Source organism: Brachyhypopomus gauderio, chromosome 4 (genome assembly GCF_052324685.1).
Source record: "Brachyhypopomus gauderio isolate BG-103 chromosome 4, BGAUD_0.2, whole genome shotgun sequence".
NCBI classification, from domain to species: Eukaryota; Metazoa; Chordata; class Actinopteri; order Gymnotiformes; family Hypopomidae; genus Brachyhypopomus; species Brachyhypopomus gauderio.
Window position 1 is genome coordinate 4,098,908 of NC_135214.1, and position 18,549 is coordinate 4,117,456.

The window sequence follows — 18,549 nt, forward strand, 5'->3', positions numbered from 1 at the left end:
AAATGTAATAATTTATTGTTATTCATTTGCATAAAGTAAATTAAGCTGCTCTTATTTGCATAACTGTATGACTTTTGGGAGAAATCAATTTTACCCATATTTTACCTATTGTCCTATTGCTTATATGGCTGTGATTGTGTGATTTGCTCATTACGTCAGCCAACGTGTATTTAAAACAAAAAATAAAGGTTGCCACGGTGCGCTGTCATTTGCGTTGTTTCACGTTGTTGTTGCGTTGTTTTTTAGCCACTAGGTGGCAGTATTTCACACAGAGGCCAGTCTTACTGCTGGCTGCATGAGCGCGTTCATGTCCGTGTGCGCATGGGCGGCGGTTTACGACGTCATCACGTCGCTTGCGCGTGGGTGTGCCAGCGGAATTCTAGTGAGAAGATGGCTGCGAAACGGGAGAGTAAGAAATCAAACCTCTGACGTTTGGGGACAGTCTGTGTACGGCCAAATAAAAAAACAAACACACAAAAAACAACCAAAACCGTGAAGAACCGCGTCCTCGCGTCCGTGCTAGAACGTAGCCGAGGCGGTCTCCTCCACCTTCTGCTGTCCTCCACCTTTTTATTACCTGGCGTTCAGCTGACACTGGGATAACCGACCCGCTCGGTCGTCGCTAGCCGTTAGCTGCTAGCTGTTAGCCGTTAGCTGCTAGCTGTTAGCCAGCCAGCTAGCGCGCTCGCGACGCAGTCGCTACCCGGAACATCAACCACCTCCAGCGGGCACCGGGGCCGAGATATACCGCGGGGTAAACCACAGCGACCGAGGTGAGTGCTGCGCGGGGGGGGGGGGGGGGGGGGGGGGGGGGGGGGGGAGCGGAACGTCCTCCGGGTGGGGTCCGAGTAACGGCGTTGGGGGTGTGTGGGGACAGCCCCGCGCCGTAGCGCCGTGACGGGCTGAGGCGACGAGCAGCGCCGCGTCAGCTCAGCCCGACGGCCGCTGGTGTTTCACACGACCCGTCGGGGGACGCGTGTGGGTGGGGAGCGGAGCTGGAGTGATGCGGCTCTCCGTGTGCGTCCTGCGGCGGGTCGGGACTCGCTGGGTGGCCGCTGTCCTGCTGGGTTTGGCTGTGATGACCCCTTTAGCCGAGTGTTTGGGGTTTATATACGTGGATGGTGAATGAACACTCGATACTTATTTGGGTTGATTTTACGAGTGGAGTTCAGGTCCATAAAACAGGACACCGGTTCAGTTCCTCATCTCCCTTCGCACAGGTCCAGTCAGAGTGCATCGTTCACATGAGCGGGTCTAAGGGGAAATCGGTCATCTCTGTAACTTTGCACTTTGCGTTTCTCTCCTTCTGTCTCTCCTTGTTGGTTCTTTTTGTGTTCAGTGCCTCGTTCATCACTCTTCCCGTCACTCACGCGGACGTGTTTTGGGTTATTTATCCAGCGCCTCATCCCAGATGTGCAGTGAAGCGCTGGGGGGCTGGAGCTCACCGTGAGTCATATTTGGGGCACTGCCATTCGTGATGGGCTGGGCTCCTTCTGGAGAGTAATGACTGTGTCATGAAGTCATGCATGGACATAACCATACAGTGAAGCAATTGCTGCTCATGAACAGTCTATCTTTAACTTGCAGAGAGAGACACACGTATGCACACAGACACACACACACACACACACACACACACACACACACACACACCCGGGGGGGCATTGTAAATTTTCCTTTTGCAACTATGCTGTTGTTGAACTCATGTTGGTGTAATGCTGACTGAACTTTGATCACTTGCTGATTCAAGGAATATGACCTGCAAAGTGTTCACATAATCTCCGTCTCCCACTGGGTCAGAACCACCCTTACCTCTAACGTGGGCCATTTACAGGAAGGTCCCATTTTACATTCATAACTCAGTGCTTGTCCTCTCCTAACTTTGCCTAACACATCCCTTCCATTTCCATAATTATGGGGTCAGTTGTTGTGAGCAGTGTGGACCCGACGATACGATGTTTGCACAGTGGAAAAGGGTAGAAGCCGAGGGAATTGTGTTTGATGTGAACTAGGCTGATGGGTGTCTCTCCTTCTTTCCTGCCTAAAGCAGGACACTTGCAGAAAATAGCCTAACCCTTCATGACAAGCGTGCAACCCCAAGACTCTGCATTGTTTCCTGTAACCTTTCTTGGAAGTGAGCCCCTCCCCTGTGCCCTAGCAGCTCGTCCTGAGCTGTGCCACACAGTGGTGAGGTATGGGAGATTCTGCAGTGACCTACTCTTATCAGTGTGCAGGTTACTCAGACACCTGGCTAATGATTCATTGTAACCCGAGGGCGGAAATGACTTTGAGAGGAAGAGCTCCTTCTGCGTTTCTGGATTTCTCATAAGCGGTGTACAAAGGCCTGTTTGCGGTGTCATTTCAATGTGATTGTTCATCTAAAATGGCTGAGGTAAGTGAGTGTGCAGTGCTAGATGTGTTTAGCATGACATTGGTAGGCTTGTACTTTGCCATGGACTCCATTCTTATCTGCTGTATGCTGTCACGGGATTTATAGACCGCTTTTAGTAAGTCTGTTTTTAAACTGGAATATTTTTTGGCTTAATGTGCATATTAAGATACTGTATATCACTCTGCACCTCAGAACCCCATCAAAAATAAATTTCATGCCAAAGACGCAGGTAAGGTTTGGCCTCGGCTGCAGTGCCGTTGTGTGGATAGGTGTTTGGTACGTGGCTATGGTGAGGCTCGTGGAGAAGTAGTGGGCAGTGTATAGAAACTCGATAGTACTCACACTTCCTGCTAATCCCACGGCATCTTTTGGTATTTTTGGTGCCTTTGTTGAAAGCAGTTTTGTTATTATCTCATGTCGGTGAATCTACAATAGTACTTAGATCATTATCAAAGTATGAAGACTTCTTTGGAATGGCAACATTTTGGTAAGGTACGGAGATGCTGAGTTCAACCTTTTGGTAAGGTACGGAGATGCTGAGTTCACCTTCTCCAGGTTGTGGTTTGACTCCACGTCATCCTGTGTCACAACTCTGGCATCTCCAACCTAACCTACCAGACGGCACGGCCTCTGAAGGCTCTTGAGAGGGCACTGCCCCAGTGCAGCCGTACACTCGAGCATAAACCTGCCGCTGAGGCGAAAATCGCTGAATTATTTACACTCAAATCATTATAATGCATGCAGTGCTAAACATGAGTGAAAGGATTCTATCATAAATAATGTGAGCCACTGCCAATATTGTCTGTGTCTTTGAAATCTGGAAATATAAAATATACACTTCTCTAACTTTTGCTATTGTCATTAGCAGTCAATTATCAACTTGTTCATATTACTGTGTAATATAACATGATGTCTTTCTGTGCTGTTGAGGTTATATGGTTCAATAAAGACATGAGTGTAACTCACAGAGCCCAATGCTCTGTTCTGGCCTATATGTGTCACCAAGTAGAGTGGATTCTCTAAGAACTGCCTGTTTGTGGTACTTTGGTCTTTGGTAGGGACACCTCACCTCCGTAAATAATACTGGTAAAACATTGGTTGTATGTTTGACTGATGTTTGGTTGTGATGTTTTATTCATGTGATCTTACACATTTGAGACACCTGTGGAAATAGAATCTAAGTCCACCATTCTCTAGACCACCAGGTTGTTGAGTTTAGGCTGAGCAGTGGAACAGCACCGAAGGCCGACGCATGATGGTCTCGTCCTGTGAGTCCTTCAGGATCACCTGGATTTCTGCATGAAGGGCTTCTACGTCACGGGCTAATAATACAACAGGACTTGTGTAATAAGCGATGTAATGTGATGACCTCTAGAATCAAGAGTGTTATTGGAGTTCCTGTCAGTGAATATTTCCTGCTTTGCCTCCAAAAAAAATGTAGAACATAAAAAAAAAAAATTCAGTATGCGCAGTTGGTTAAAATACCTGGAAGGTTGAAGCCTGCATCACTGGAAAGGATTTAAAAAAAGGATTTCTGTAGAACTGGAGTAGTTTGGGAAAATGTCTTCGGTATTTTTGCTCTTGCTTGCAGTGGCTTTCCTACAAAGATCAGTGAAGTGGCCATGTGTGGTGGAACCTTCAGAAACTAGGAACCTTGAGGTGGAAGAAAAAGGTGTGGCGGCTTCTTGCCGTTTGTAATGTGTGAGATCATGAGGCAACCGTACATACAGCAGTGAGCACGAGTGGTTTTAATGAGAAGCTACTGCAGGTGTCCTCCTCAAGGTAGCTCTAACCTGCCTTCGTTTCACCAAACGTTAGCGGGCAGGACGGCGAAAGTGGAATAATTACGATACTGCTTCAGAAACACGCAGCCGGTCGTGGCTCTAGAATTAACGATCATGCCCGTGATGTGCTCAGAAAAGTGTGTATGGTGAATTGATCCCAATATTGACACATTTCCTACCCCTGTTGAACGTTTGGAGAAACTGCCTCCTCCCAGCCTGGATAGCTTGCAGTCGTTAAGGGGCTAATGAATGCCCAGACGCTCTATTGGAGACGGACAGGGTGATGGTCAGTAATGTTAAACACAACAGAGGTTGACTGATCCAAGAAGGAATACATTTTTCCTGGCCTCAGTCCCACTGAAATGCTTTGGAGAATCTAAAGAAGGTCATTTCTGCAGGTGTTTGTACCTCCTCATGACTATAAACATACATCGGCCCTACACAGAACCGTCCCGCCTGAAACATCGCGTACTTACAGATCATGGTAGACCACTGTCCGCCTGGAATATGGCTGTATCACGAATTTACAAAGAGGAATAAGTGTGAAAAACAATATGAAAAACGATACGAATTCATCCAGGCTCGGTCCAAATCAAATTGTTTGTTTTTAGCACCGTTAACAACAAGCCAGTGGATGGAATGCCTTGCGAGAATGGAGATGCCACGAATGGCATTCACAAGAGTTCTACAGCCACAAGACCTTCTTTGTGAGGCACAAGAGGCACACTGCTCGTTTGGACAAAGACCGCCACTTATTCCTCTGTAGTGAGGGACGGATGGGCTGAATTCCTTGCATCGTGCAGATGTTGCTGTTTGTGGAGAAAACCTGAGGGATTGGTACAGCTCTCTGAAGAATACTTGATGCATTAGCCAGCCTAGTCTCACAGTTCTGCAGGTGGTGATACTGCACCACCTTCGTAGGGCTCCCCATCCAGGAGGAGAGAGGAACTGGCAGTAAAAAACGCAACAAAACAGCTGTAATGGGCAGCTTTGAAGTCATTGCGAAACTGAGAAGTTTTATTTCGTATTAATCTTAATGAATCTCATTCCTTTAATCTTACCTTTATGTCTCTGATAATATTGTCAGGGTTAAACGTGGTGTTCACGCCTGTTTACCTTCTGCCATTTTAATTCCGTAGTCAAGTGACCAAGTACGTTTATGTGGGAATGTTATCCTAACTACTGAATATTCCTGTGTTGGAAACGCCAACGCTTCTGTTTTGTCAACAGGATATTCATCGACAACCTTCCACCTCTGTACATTATTTACTGTCAGTGTTGAACTTGGTAATATGCAGGTGTGACTTGAAATAGCAACTGAGGTGCCTGGGGTCCAAAGGTCGGACCAGCTGAGTTTCAGGATATGCAGTGTTGCCCTGTGTCACTGTGGATGGTTACCCGAGCACTGCTAAGTCTTTATTACCAAGCTGAAAAGCACTGAATAGTTCAAAGAAATTGAAGTTAAATCATGCAGGTCACGAACAGTTATTATTATACAGTATAGTATTACGCACTCTCATATAGGAATAGCAAGTGACATTAGAAATAAGCCGTGACTAACGCCGGTAATTTGAGCAGACTTGGTGGTCTTGGGAGGTAAATACAAGTGCTGTTATTTTGCTCCACTAGACAGCGTGCAGTGTTGCGCAATCAGGAAGTCCTGTGTAGACTGTTACAGATACACAGACTAGAGAAGAATTCAGCCATGGCCTCAGGTCTCAGGTGTTTGTAGCAGTATGACTGTGCCTGTCTGCTATTGACCAGTAGGCCTCCTCTTCCGCTCTCCTGTCTGAGGTGGTGGACACTGCTTTCTGTCCTGCAGCTGGGCTACTCATGACTTCACAGTGTCAAAAAAACAAAACCATTGAGGCATAGATTAATCTCTTCCAGAAATGCGCCACCAGTGGCCAGAATGATCTGGTTAACTCAGATGGAACTCCCGTGCTTTGACATGGTCTGTGATGGTGCCTGGTGGTGACTGACTGGTGTGTTTGGCTGGATCTTGTAGTTGTGGCGTGTCCACGGTGAGGGAGGGTTGGTGTCCAGCTCTCTCTGCCCTGTCCTCTCTCTGTCTGCTCACTGATTCTGCTGCTGCGGTGCAGGTGTGCAGTAGGTGTCCTCACTGACCCCCCCTCGTCTCCCTCTCTTGCCCCAGGTGTGCGTGACTGTGCCTCGGTATGGAGTGGTGCCGGCTGCAGACTGGATGACGTTGCTGACCAGTCCCCGTCCCACTTGCTGACTGCCACGTTACCGTGACGACCCCCGCCGTTGCTGCAGACGCCGGCAGGATCTTATTCCTCTTTTTTTTTTTATTAATTCCCTGGCCCCTCCCCTTCTCTAGTGCACCTGCGTCCTCACGCTCTCCTTGGCTTTTTTCCTCTAACCCGGGCTTTCCCTTCCCCTCTCTCCCTCTCCTCTCCCCCTCTCCTCTCCTCTCTTCCCTTCCTCTGACCTCTCCCCTCTGTCCTCCGGCGACCCCTGCCTCATGAACTTTGACCCCGAGCCAGGACACTAAGATGAGCTGGCTAAGTCGCATAACTCCCAGGAGCATGGAGGGACGGACCAATCGGAGCGCGGCCCCGCCCAGCCCGTGTACCGCCGACCCAGAGACATGTTTGATGGTGTTCGAGAATCACTGGAGACAGGTAACCACACACACACACACACACACACACACACACACACAGTCCCAGTGTGTCACTGAGTAGAGTGCTGACCGAATTGCTTGCAATGGTGAAGTCAGCAAGAGCAAATCAATACCCCCTCACACAGAGGCTGGGCAGCTGCAGATCGATGGTGGGCTGTGTGCTCCGGGCCTGGGGGGTGGGCTGTGTGCTCCGGCCCTGGGGGGTGGGCTGTGTGCTCCGGGCCTGGGGGGTGGGCTGTGTGCTCCGGCCCTGGGGGGTGGGCTGTGTGCTCCGGGCCTGGGGGGTGGGCTGTGTGCTCCGGGCCTGGGGGGTGGGCTGTGTGCTCCTGGCCTGGGAGGTGGGCTGTGTGCTCCGGGCCTGGGGGGTGGGGTGTGTGCTCCGGGCCTGGGGGGTGGGCTGTGTGCTCCGGGCCTGCGTGTTGCTGCCTGCGTCTGTTTCAGTCTAGCGGTAGTTAGATCCACGCTGGATCGTCACAGTGTGAAGAGGGAGCGCACGTTGCCCTGTGCGCACACGTGTGCCGCTGCCCCGCGCTTCTGCATCACGCGGGCGTGAATCACACGCACACAGCAGCTCATATAAACATATACGTGCACCGAGAGCATCTCAGTACAGCAGAGCCACCCAGGAGACCCACGATCATGTTGGGAAGAACACCATGTAGTCTTGCAACGTTCCAGGATGTTCTGCAGTGCAGGGTGGTGGTTGATGGCGAGATATGTGTAGTTCTCCGTCGAAGGTGTGTGGGTCTCGTGTCTGTTTCTGTCAGCCTCACGCACGCTCGCTCTCTCTCTCTCTCGCTCTCTCTCGCTCTCTCTCTCTCTCAGGTATCGTGGGTCCTGGAGCAGCGGGACTCGCTGGCTGGTGGAGCTGATGATCTGACAGCGGTGAGGAATCACACCGATCAGATGTTGTGTCTGCTGGCAGAAGAGAAGCCAGCAGGGAGCGCCGGTGAGCCACCAGGTATGAAGTCACTTTTTTCACATTAACATCTCCTAAAGAATGTCTCATATGATTCCACTTTGACACTATTTAAGCGTCGTCATTCCTATGATAGCAGTAGCAGTGGTCACATGCTCCGGGCTGTGCCCTAACCGCGCCCTCTCCCCACCTCCACAGCGATGGGGCCCATCCTGGAGCTGGTGGTGTCCGAGGGCATCCTGATGCGGTTGGTGCAGTGGCACGTGCGCCGCGGCCTGGACCCCGAAAGCCAGACGGCACTGCTGAAGCTGTTCGAGATGCTGATTGGCCAATCGCAGCAGCCGCTGCTCCAGCACAGCGCCGTGCTGCAGCCCCTGCTCAGCCTGCTGGGGGCCTGCGCGGACCCGCAGCTCGGCTGCCCGCCCAGCCTGGAGGCCAGCCTCGTCCTGCTGCTCAACCAGGTCAGCCTGGGGGGAGGGGCCATCGCGTCAGCCTGCAGGGGCCACGCCTCGGGCTTTTTTTGAAAGTAGTAAACGGACTAAATGTTGTGCAACATTTGGGTTACAGAGGTGAATCTCTCCTCCTGTTGGATCAGACTTTACGTGATTGTTCTTGGCTCTGTTCTTGGCCGTCGGTGCCTCTGCAGGTGTGTGTGTGCATGTCGAGGCAGCCTGCCGTGCTGGAGTTGCTGTTCAGGTGTGGGGCGGTGCAGCAGGGCCCCACCAACTTGCTCATCTTCTCTCTGCTGGTTCCTTTCATCCACCGAGACGGAGGTCTGGGCCAGCAAGCCCGCGACGCCCTGCTCCTCGTCATGGCCACATCTGCCAGCAACCACGCCGTTGCCAGATACATCACCGAGAACTCCTACTTCTGCCCAGTAAGAGTATAGCGCATGTGGGAGAGTGAAAGGGGAGTTTTGGTGGTAGTGGTAGTGTTGCATTTAGTTTGTATTTCCTCGTGAAATGTCCTGGCCGTTTGTGTTTGTGCGTCTGGCCTGTGTGGTCGATGTCAAAAATGGTGGCCATCTGTCACTGGCTTGACAAATCAGCACCGACCGTGAGTCACTGTGGGCTCAGCTGGAGAAGAGAACCGTCTTCACTTACTACAACCGTCCATCGCACCACTGCAGCTGAGCTGAGGTTTGAACCCACCTGCTGCTCATACGAGCCGGACTACCCAGCAGAAAACGAGCACGTAACACAGCAGTGATGACCAGAACGGATCTTCACTGAGAAACAGAAACTTTGCTACAGTGGGAGCAGATGACTCCGACCCTACCTTATTTAACCTACTTAGGAGCTACAGGTGTTCAGGTGTTATCTTGGACGTGTTTTCTACTGCTTGGCATGTCCTTTACATCTCATACCTGTTCCATATATATATTTGCTAACCTGTTTTATTTATTCCAAGAAATTGTACTATAAAAGTAACTTTTTAAATGAATTGTTCTTCTAGTTCTAAGGTCAAATGCTACATAGTGCTTCAGTCACTATATAAATTGCTGATAGAAAAATGGGTCTATGGCCCCCACTCCTGTGTGAACTGGGCGTGGTACTCTCTAACCCCGCCCCGTCCTCGTCCCCGCCCCCAGGTGCTGGCGACAGGGCTCAGCGGCCTCTACTCCTCCCTGCCACGCAAGATCGAGGTGCGTGGTGACGACTGGCACGCCCTGCGTAGGGAGGACTGGATGGGCGTGTCCTCTCTGGTGCTGTTCATGAACAGCCTGGAGTTCTGCAACGCCGTGGTGCAGGTGGCCCACCCCGTCGTGCGCTGTCAGCTCCTCGACTACCTCCACAACGGCTTCCTGGTGCCCGTCATGGGTCCCGCCCTGCACAAGGTGAGCCAATCCCGGACCGGATCCGGCAGTTTGGTAAGTTGGTATTGTTAATAAAAAGTGCACAAAAGCATTTACAGCAGAAGTGTCCAAGCTATGGCCCGCGGCCAACTTCGGCCTGAGGTCCAGTTTTCATTGACCCGCAGCCAATTCTGAAAATACAGTTGAATATGGCCCGCACAAGAAGCTTGAGCTCGACTCTGTTGCACTTCTCAGTTTCAACACTAGATGGAGCCTGTCATGGAACCGGTGCTTCTCCACCAAACAAAATTAAGCAAAGACATTTTTTTAAATTGTGAGTTACCATAAATGGCAGCGCCGGAAAAACTCAAAATAGCAAGTGAATGTAGAAGATTTCAAACACGGTGGGAAAACAAATTTTTTCCCTCAAAGGAATCAACGGAAATTGTATTTGTTTGGTTTGCAATGAAGCTGTCACTGTGATGAAGGAGTATAATGTCCTTCGGCATTATGAGACATCAGAGCTACACACCGGTGCCGAGCCACCACACACCGTCAAGCAAACGGCAGCTATCTATATGATTTACAGCATATTGGCGATGTACAAGAACACACTGTGATTCTGTGCTTACGTATGAACTATTGTGTAACCCGAACAAGCTGGTCTGTTGTGGTTCTGGTAGCACCAGCACTATTAAAGACGCGCTGTTCCATCAGAGTGTAAAACAAACTGTTCTCTTGTAATCCCCACGTGTCCCGCGTGTCCCGCCCAATGTCCTGGCTCCGCCCCAACCGGCGCCCCTCACCCCTGCGTCTCTGTCCCCCCCAGTCGTCTGTGGACGAGATGATTGCGAGCACCGCCTACCTGGACCTGTTCCTGCGCAGCGTCACAGAGAAGACCCTCGTCAAGACCTTCCTCCGCTTCATCCTGCTGCATCGCCACGACAACGACACCATCCTCGACACGCTGCTCACGCGGATCAGCAGCAACTCGCGGGTCAGTCCCAGGGCAGCGACCCCTCCCCCCACGCCATTGGCCCCTCCCCCAGCAGGTGGTTAGGCGGGGCTTCTGTAGCCCTGAGATGCTGTAGTGTCTGTATTTGTTTAGCTGAGGGTACGGGGCATTGGTTTCTGTAGCTGTGACGGGTGGCTGTGTGTAGTAACTCTCTGCTTGTATTGCTCTGTAGCTATGCATGGTCTCTCTCAGTCTCTTCAAGACTTTGCTCTCCTTCAACTGTGAAGACGTCATGCTCCAGCTCGTCCTCAGGTGTGTCTGCGTGCGTGTGTGTTTGTGCCGGACATCTGCGGCGTTTCTCCATCGTCTCTTAGCCGCTAGCAGCGTGCCGTGGTGCGTCGTGCCCTTTAAACTTTCGTCTTCTTCGCAGGTATCTGCTGCCCTGCACGCACGTGATGCTGAGTCAACGCCGTGCGGTGAGGGAGACCGACCTCTACGGTAGATCGGCCGACAAGTTCCTGTCTCTCATCCCCGAGTGCTGCCGAATCGCCACAGCGACCCCTAGTGACCGGGAGGAGGAACCTGCCTTCTGGGGCAAGGGTGTGTACATGACTACATACAAGCACATATAACGGCAGCTCGGCTCTGGACTATTTCCTGTACTATTATGTTTGGCTTCATGAATAAATATGTCTTGAAGTGACGGTTATTACTAAACATTGATCCTCGTGTGTCTGCTGTACTCTGCAGTGCTGGGCAGCCCCACGTCAGAGTCTCCGGGTCACACCAAGCCCAGCACGCCGTCCCGCTTGGCTCTGTTCATTCGCCAGCAGAGCACCGGCGTGGCTCCGTCCTCTGTCCCCGGACCCGACAACACTCCCTCTTCCCCCCGCTCCAGTGCCCCGCTGCCCCCCAGCAGCCCCGCCCACCCGCCTCCGGACCCTCCCGAGGTGGAATGCGGTTACCTGGAGTACCTGCACGACGCACGCCGGGCCATCGAGCTGTGTTCCTGGGCCTGTCGGGACTGGTCGGCCCCGTACGACGGCGACAATCCGTCCCCGAGCTCGGCGCCCCCCCCTCCGCCACCTCCGACGTCCAACCCGTCTCTCAGCGTGGTGCCCGAGCACTTCTCCTCGCAGCGGGGCGCCGTGGCCGACCCCGGCCAGCAGAGGGCGGCGGTGGTGGCGGCCGCCCGGGCCGAGTGGAGCGGCTCGGACCGCAACAGCGGCGAGTGGGACGTCACCATCGGCAAGAACTGCATCAGCCTCACGCCACGCAGTAAGAAACGCAGCCTGCTGCCCAGCTCCGCCCCCCTGCAGCCTTCGTCGTCGGTCGCCGAGGCCCCGTTACGGCCAGCCGAGACTGCGGTTCCGCACCCCAACGCCCTCCCACGTCGAGCGCTCTTTAATGGCACCGGACAGGTGGACGAGTGCGTGGACACGCTAGACGGAGGGATGGAGGTGAAGAAGGTCAGGAGAGACGAGGAGCCCAGCGGGGGGACGGCAGGCTCCAACGGCACCGCGGCTATGGATGCTGTCCAATCCGCTCTTCCCTTACAGGGAGGGTACAGCGACTTCCACGGTAGCTCGGCAAAGAAACCAGCTCCATCTCAGGTGAAATCCAGTCTGCTTCCGCAAGCGCAGGTGACCCCGCCCGTCCTCCAGCCGTCCAGGCAAACGTCTAACCGCAGGTCTCCACCGGCCCCGAACCCCAGCGAAACGTCCGCGGATGGCGGCAGTGTGGGCCACGAGTCGGTCGAGAGCCTGATCGAGGAGCTGCTGGAGCAGGCGCCGTCCGAGCCCGACCGCCCGGACCCCGGAGACTCCAACGGCCACGGCATCAGCATCGAGGCGTTCCACCAGGAGCTCCGAGAGCTGGAGGAGCGGGTGAAGGCGAGGAGGGCGTACTCGCAAGGTGCCGAGGACTTCAGCCAGGATCTCCCGCCCGCCTCCCCTGGTCCACGCCGGACGGACGAGGAGTGTCCTCCTCAAGAGAACGACCAGGGAGCGGCCGAGCCCAAGCCTGACGGGTCCTCGGGGCCGTTCAGCCCGGCGCGCCCTCTCGTCCAGCCCGCCGCGCAGCCCTATATAGGTAAGAGTTCTGGACGTCACGGCGCTCGCTGAGGCGGAGGAGAGTCTGACCTTTCTGCCGCTCGTGCTGTGTCCGCAGGGCCCTTCATGACGGTGATCTTCTCCAAGCTGGAGTGCATGATGCAGAACTCGCTGTACGTGAACATTCTGCTGACGGGCATCGTGTTTCAGCTGGCCTGCTACCCTCAACCTCTTCTCCGCTCCTTCCTGCTCAACACCAACATGGTGTTCCAGCCCAGCGTTAAGTCGCTCATACAGGTAAAATCTTCACAGGAGGGCAGGGCTGCTGTACACAGCATCACTGCTCCACAGAGATACATAACAACGAGACATCATAAGCACTCACTTGTTATTATATTTTTTTATTATTTAATGATGAGATTTTAACAACTGTTAAATTTTTGTTTTTGTTGCCCTCTAGTGGAAGCTTAATTTTTTTCCCCAAAGTCATATGTCTGTTTTTTCTTTTTCTTGTTTTTCCTCTGATTGACCAGTGTGTAATTTTGATTACAAGTGTGTTTGGACAAACAAGGCTGCTGTATCTTTTGAACGTCCAGCGGTACCGACAGCCTGCAGGCATTTGCGTCTGGGCTGTTTGCTGCACTCGGCCCGCTGTGGTCTGAGGCCATTTCTCAGCTCTCCCTACTTGGTCTCTCTCAGGTTCTTGGATCTGTGAAGAACCGGATCGAGACGTTTGCTGCCATGCACGAGGACTTCCCCGCCATGCTGAGGAAGGCTCACCGATTCCTGGTGGCGCGGGGCAAACTGGACTGGACAGATCCTCCCGTGGGGGTGCCGCCCCTCCGCCGGTCCGATTCTCTGGGTTAGTGAGATCTGTGTCTGTGTGTGTGTGTGTCTGTGTCTGTGTGTGTGTGTCTGTGTGTGTCTTTATGTACACATGCATAAAGGCCAGTTAATGTTCAGGGTACCCGCAGGTCCTTAAAAAGTCTTAAAATGTCTTAAATTTAGTTTTACATATTCAAGGTCTAAAAATGTCTTAAAATGTCTGGAATTTCAGGAGGGGAGGCATTAAATAAGTGTGTTGCTCAGTTTTTCTGTATATCCCACAATAATGATCATTTCCGCAACGGCCGTATACTCCGCCTAATGGCAGTAGTACGTCACCTAACAGGTGGAAACAGCAGACGATGCTTTAGCTGCCTAACAATCTGCTTTTATTTGAGGGCTGCGGCGGGAACAACAATACAAGGATGCAGACATGGGTAAATGTCCATTCAGTGAAGTGGCTGGAGGATGAAAAATATTGTGGCTGACTGAAACCTTCCAGTAATTCGTATGAGGCGCGTTGTGAACTTGCCGAAAAACATTCAAACTTGGTACAATGGGTTGTAAAGTGCTGGATTCTCATATGAAATCTGAAAAACACAAGCGATATGATGGCACTCGTAATAATAATATGCATATCGAGTCATTTGCTGCTAACTGCAGAAAAATGATTTGTCTACTGTGTAGTGCGACCAAACGTCCGTATTTCCCGGGACGTATTTCACGTCCTGTGAGGAAAGGTCCTGGTTTTTAAATTACCTTCATTGGACCATTACAATGTAAATGTACGGGCACTAGTGCTGCATGTGCCGTAATCCCTGAGCGAGTCAAGCTTGGTTTATACATGACGCATCGCGACAATGACGTAATCGCGGTGGCTCCGCCCCTGTGCGAGGTCCCTGTGTGCTGTCGCTTTGCGAGGTCGTGCGTACCCCCCCCCCCCCCCCCCCCCCGTCAACAACTTACGGTCGCCACCCCCTCCAGGTTCAAATCTCACTCCAAGCGATCTTGAAAAGTTGACAACCCTGGTATTATTTTTTCTTGTAAGAGGTATTAAAAAGGTCTTAAAAGTCATTGAATTTGAGATTTAAAAATGTGCAGATACCCTGATGTTGTAATTGTGATTATGCTTGACTCTACGATTTAGTCACACAGCGCTGCATAATGAAGACTTAAGTAATTCTGACTAATAAGATGAAATCATTTCCTTCCGGTGCCTTCCGTCTTTGTCCGTGTGCACTCGGGGAACCGGGGGTTTGGTGTGACGTACGTAAGCACTCTCCTTCTTCTACACATGCGTCAGTGGTGATCCGTCTCTCTCTCTCCGACAGTGAAGTCTCGTAAGCCGTCCCTGGGTGACCTGATCCTGAGACACACCGGCAGCCCCACGCGGGCGCGTCACGCCGCCCAGACGGCCCTGGCCCACGTGCGGGACGGCGGACACTCCCTCCACAGCGCCCTCTTCCGGGGGGCGGTGGCCGGAAGTGGAGCCACCAGCCTGGAGAAGCAGGCGGAGGCTCTGCGCGTGAAGAACACCGTCTACTGCTCCGTCATCTTCTCCGAGTTCCTCAAGGAGCTGGCGGCCCTGGCGCAGGAGCATGCCGTGGCCATGCCCTTCCCCCCCAGCCAGGACCCGGAGGAGTGAGGCGGCCGCCGCACTCGCCCGACTCACTCGCCGTGTCTCTTAACGCCCACTTTTCTCCTTTCTTCTTCAGAGGAATCTGTGATTTTGTTTGTGGATTTTGAGGAGAACGGAAGCACGCGTGTAAAGGGAGACTGGTGCAGTCTCCGTGTTTATAAAAGTTTTCTTTTTTTACTGTAAATGATCTGTAAAGGGATTATTGACAAAGCTTTAGAAAATTGCATATAAATCTTGTATATAGTCTATATAAAATATATGTGTATATTGTTTTTACACGGCACACTCAGTCTGTGTCCATAACGTGGAGGGATAGCTGTACTCATGCACTCCGGAGAGGAAAGGTTCAGTCTTCTTTAACTACATATTGATTTTTTACATGGAAGGCAAAATGCTGTGTACCGCAGGCCCCTCAACCCACAGCCCGAGTGTGTGTGTGTGTGTGTGTGTGTGTGTGTGTGTGTGTGTGTGTGTGTGTGTGTGTGTGTGTGTGCGCGTGCGCGCGTGCGCGCACGCGTGTGTTTTTTTTTTTTCTTTTTTTGTTCTAGCTGCATTCTACATGAGCTCTTTTAACAAGTGCAATCAGAGCAAAACTCACAGGTTTATGATACATTTGTGTAGATTTATATGGGGAAGGTATTTTCATAATTTCAGAGAAATCTCATCCTTTTGGTGAGGCTCAAGTCCTAAGAGCTTTAATAGGGGCTTGAAACTGTTCTAAAAACAGCACCAACTTGGGGTCACGGGCATGGGGCGTCTGGGGTGAATGGCTGCAGTCCAAAATGTGAAGAGTCAGTATTTAGTTTGTGATGCAGCCTCTTTTCCTTCAAGCGTCAGTAACATTTTAGAGTCGTTCCCAAGCAGGAATCATTTTTAAATCAAGGTGAGTGGGAGCTAGTTTGATTGCCCTTCGCATTTTTAGCGAAATGTCTGTTTTTTTTTTCGCCCCTGAAAATCTGTCCCACTGCTAGTGAAGAAGTGACCCGTTCACTTTTGTCAGTCATACAGTGTCTCCCTCGCTGCGACTTTCGGAGTTGTGTACGCTGCCACAGTCTGAGTTTACATAAGGGTAGATATCTAGGCTTATTGATCGAGCGCACATGCAACCCATAGTGTATGATAGTTAAGAGAGTCTCTACCCGTTCCACACACCTCAGGAGGCGTATTGCAATTATGGCCTGGGTTAAAGGGTGGGCCATCCAGAGCACTGCAGATGTGTGTGCCATACGTGGGCTTCCAGGAGAACTCTGGAGAAGATATGGGGGCGGAGTGAAGGTCCGAATCGGCCAATCGGTGTCGTTTCTCTTTTGGCACATGACCTCAGAGATTTACCCCGTAGACAATACCAGAGGCGAGGGGCTAAAGGTGCAGCTTACTGTTAGCCCCGCCTCTTCGCAAACAGCATGCCACATGCGTAGAAGCTGCATTAGGGATTTGCACTCTCCAAATATTTTGTTGTTTTTATTTGTCTTTCTATTTTTAAATGATTTTTTTTTTATTTAGATGGGGCGGGGGCTTGACTAAACGGCAGCGACAGATAAATAGTCTTGAAAACGAGTCACTCCGCACGGCAGTATCGCTCATTACCGCTGTGTGTGCTGGAAAGGCACCGGTACTTCTCGGGGGATCTTGGCGCTCCTCCGTCTCGGCCCCTGAGCGGGCGCTCCGGGCTGGGTCTCTGCTGCTGCTACTGGGCCCCGTGGCCGGCGGGGCCGTCTGATCTCAGAGCAGCTGCGGCCTCTGTAGGGGCGCATAAACAGAAGTCCTGTGCCCAGGGGGCAGAAACAGAAGCCATCTCGGTGTTGGGGGAGGAGTGGAGCGTTGCGTGTGAGGTCACTGCACGCTCCGACACGGAAGGGAAAACGCCCTCACTGCACAGTGCTTCAGCTGAATTAGATTTTTGTTGTTGTTTTTTGCCAAGACACTTTAGTATTAATTGAGGAAGGACTGCATATATGTGTGTGTGTGTGTGTGTGTGTGTGTGTGTGTGTGTGTGTGTGTGTGTGTGTGTGTGAGTGGGTGTTTTTGTCTATCATTATTTTTTGTTTGTTTGTTTTGTTAATTATACATATTGCATTTTAATTGTGAGATTTTTTTTCTTAATTTTTTTTTCTATTCATAATCAGCCATAGACAACACCTCAGACACCTCACCTACCTTATTGCTGTAAGCTAGTCTGTGTGTGCATTATTCTGTAAACCAAATCACACTACCATGTAATTGTTCCAGAGAAAGAAATGGTGACTATTTTGCTTTAAGCAGATATTTCACTTGGAAATTGAATAATATTTCATTTATGTCAGTAGATAAAATGATCACAAAGGATGAAAGGGGAAAACGATTATTTAATTCATAACTGTAAGTGTAAAAGCGGTTCTTTTGATAGTGCCTCTGTCCGTCAGGCCGTGTTGGGCATGCAACGCTCTCTTCCACTCTGCTGGTCGTGTGGCTCTTCTGCAGGGTGGAGTCTGTGTGTCTATTCCTTCAGACTGTTTTTTTTCCTTCATTCTTTCACTCAAATACTTAAAAGCACCAGTGTTTGGTTTTTGAGTATTTGAGTATTCCCTCTGTGTGTCATGAACATGTACAAAGAACTTGAACCACCATTTTTTTTTTACACATTTCTTTAGCCTTATTTCTGGAATGTGTATCGTACTGTCTGAAGAACCGTTGAAAGGCGCTCTGGGTAGTACCGCGGGCTCGGGTTCTGCTCTCGCAGTAAACACGGGAGCTACAAGCTTCGTGTTATATCTGCCATGCTGATTCTATTCCACTAGATGTGATGTCATTGTGGGTGGAGTCATTACTGAGCAGCTGCCGTAGCAACAGCAGCAGGAGTGGTGGTGCTAACTGTTAAATTGTAAGCAATTTACATGCCACAGATGATTTTGGGGATATTTTATTTGTAGTTAGCGGTAAAATTTGTAACTACAGCACCTTTTACAAAAACTAGGTTTGTCATCCTTGGAGACAGTGGAGTTTGCTTCAAAGGCTTATGGTTGTTGGACTGTCCACCATGCTGTCCACATTCAGAACTAATATTTCACTTTTCATTGAGCAAGTGCATTTGTTTACAGTTAGATGTTGGGGAAATTTGTGTATGCATGTGTGAGTGTGTAAATCCGTGAGAACCTATAAAAGATTTTCACGTTCTGAATTTTTTGTTCTTGAATTATTGCTCATTGGTTGTTTTTTTTTTTTTCTTGAATGGAGAGTTGATGATGATGATGATTGTGGCTCATTATCTATGCAAATCTGCTCCCGCCCCTCACCTGAGGCAGCACCGGTTCAGCGTTTGTGTACACAGTACGACTGCAATGTGCTGTGGAGAAGTTCAGCACACTTCTCTTCAATAATCCACAAGACTGTATGGAAACACATGCAAAATTATGAATGTTGCCAGAAATATTTTTCTATATGAGGAGTACAGCTGAATGAGGGGGGGGAATCAACAGTTAAATTTTGGGTAAAACCTGTAAACACTAAAAGGGAATGGTTTTTATTAATTTATAAATGCTTTACCTAGCAATACCTTTGATGTC

The 18,549-nt window shown here is 50.7% G+C and overlaps 1 protein-coding gene across 1 annotated transcript; it reads left to right on the forward strand.

Moving 5' to 3' along the window:
- Positions 1-356: 356 nt before the first annotated feature.
- Positions 357-18,549, forward strand: fhip1b (FHF complex subunit HOOK interacting protein 1B). The gene is made up of 13 exons (XM_077001640.1): positions 357-773; positions 6,332-6,821; positions 7,649-7,784; positions 7,941-8,203; positions 8,389-8,619; positions 9,334-9,579; positions 10,367-10,534; positions 10,725-10,804; positions 10,923-11,092; positions 11,243-12,583; positions 12,662-12,840; positions 13,243-13,405; positions 14,700-18,549. Exons 2-13 carry the CDS (start codon positions 6,693-6,695, stop codon positions 15,011-15,013), a joined length of 3,420 nt encoding a protein of 1,139 aa, XP_076857755.1. The 5' UTR covers positions 357-773; positions 6,332-6,692; the 3' UTR covers positions 15,014-18,549.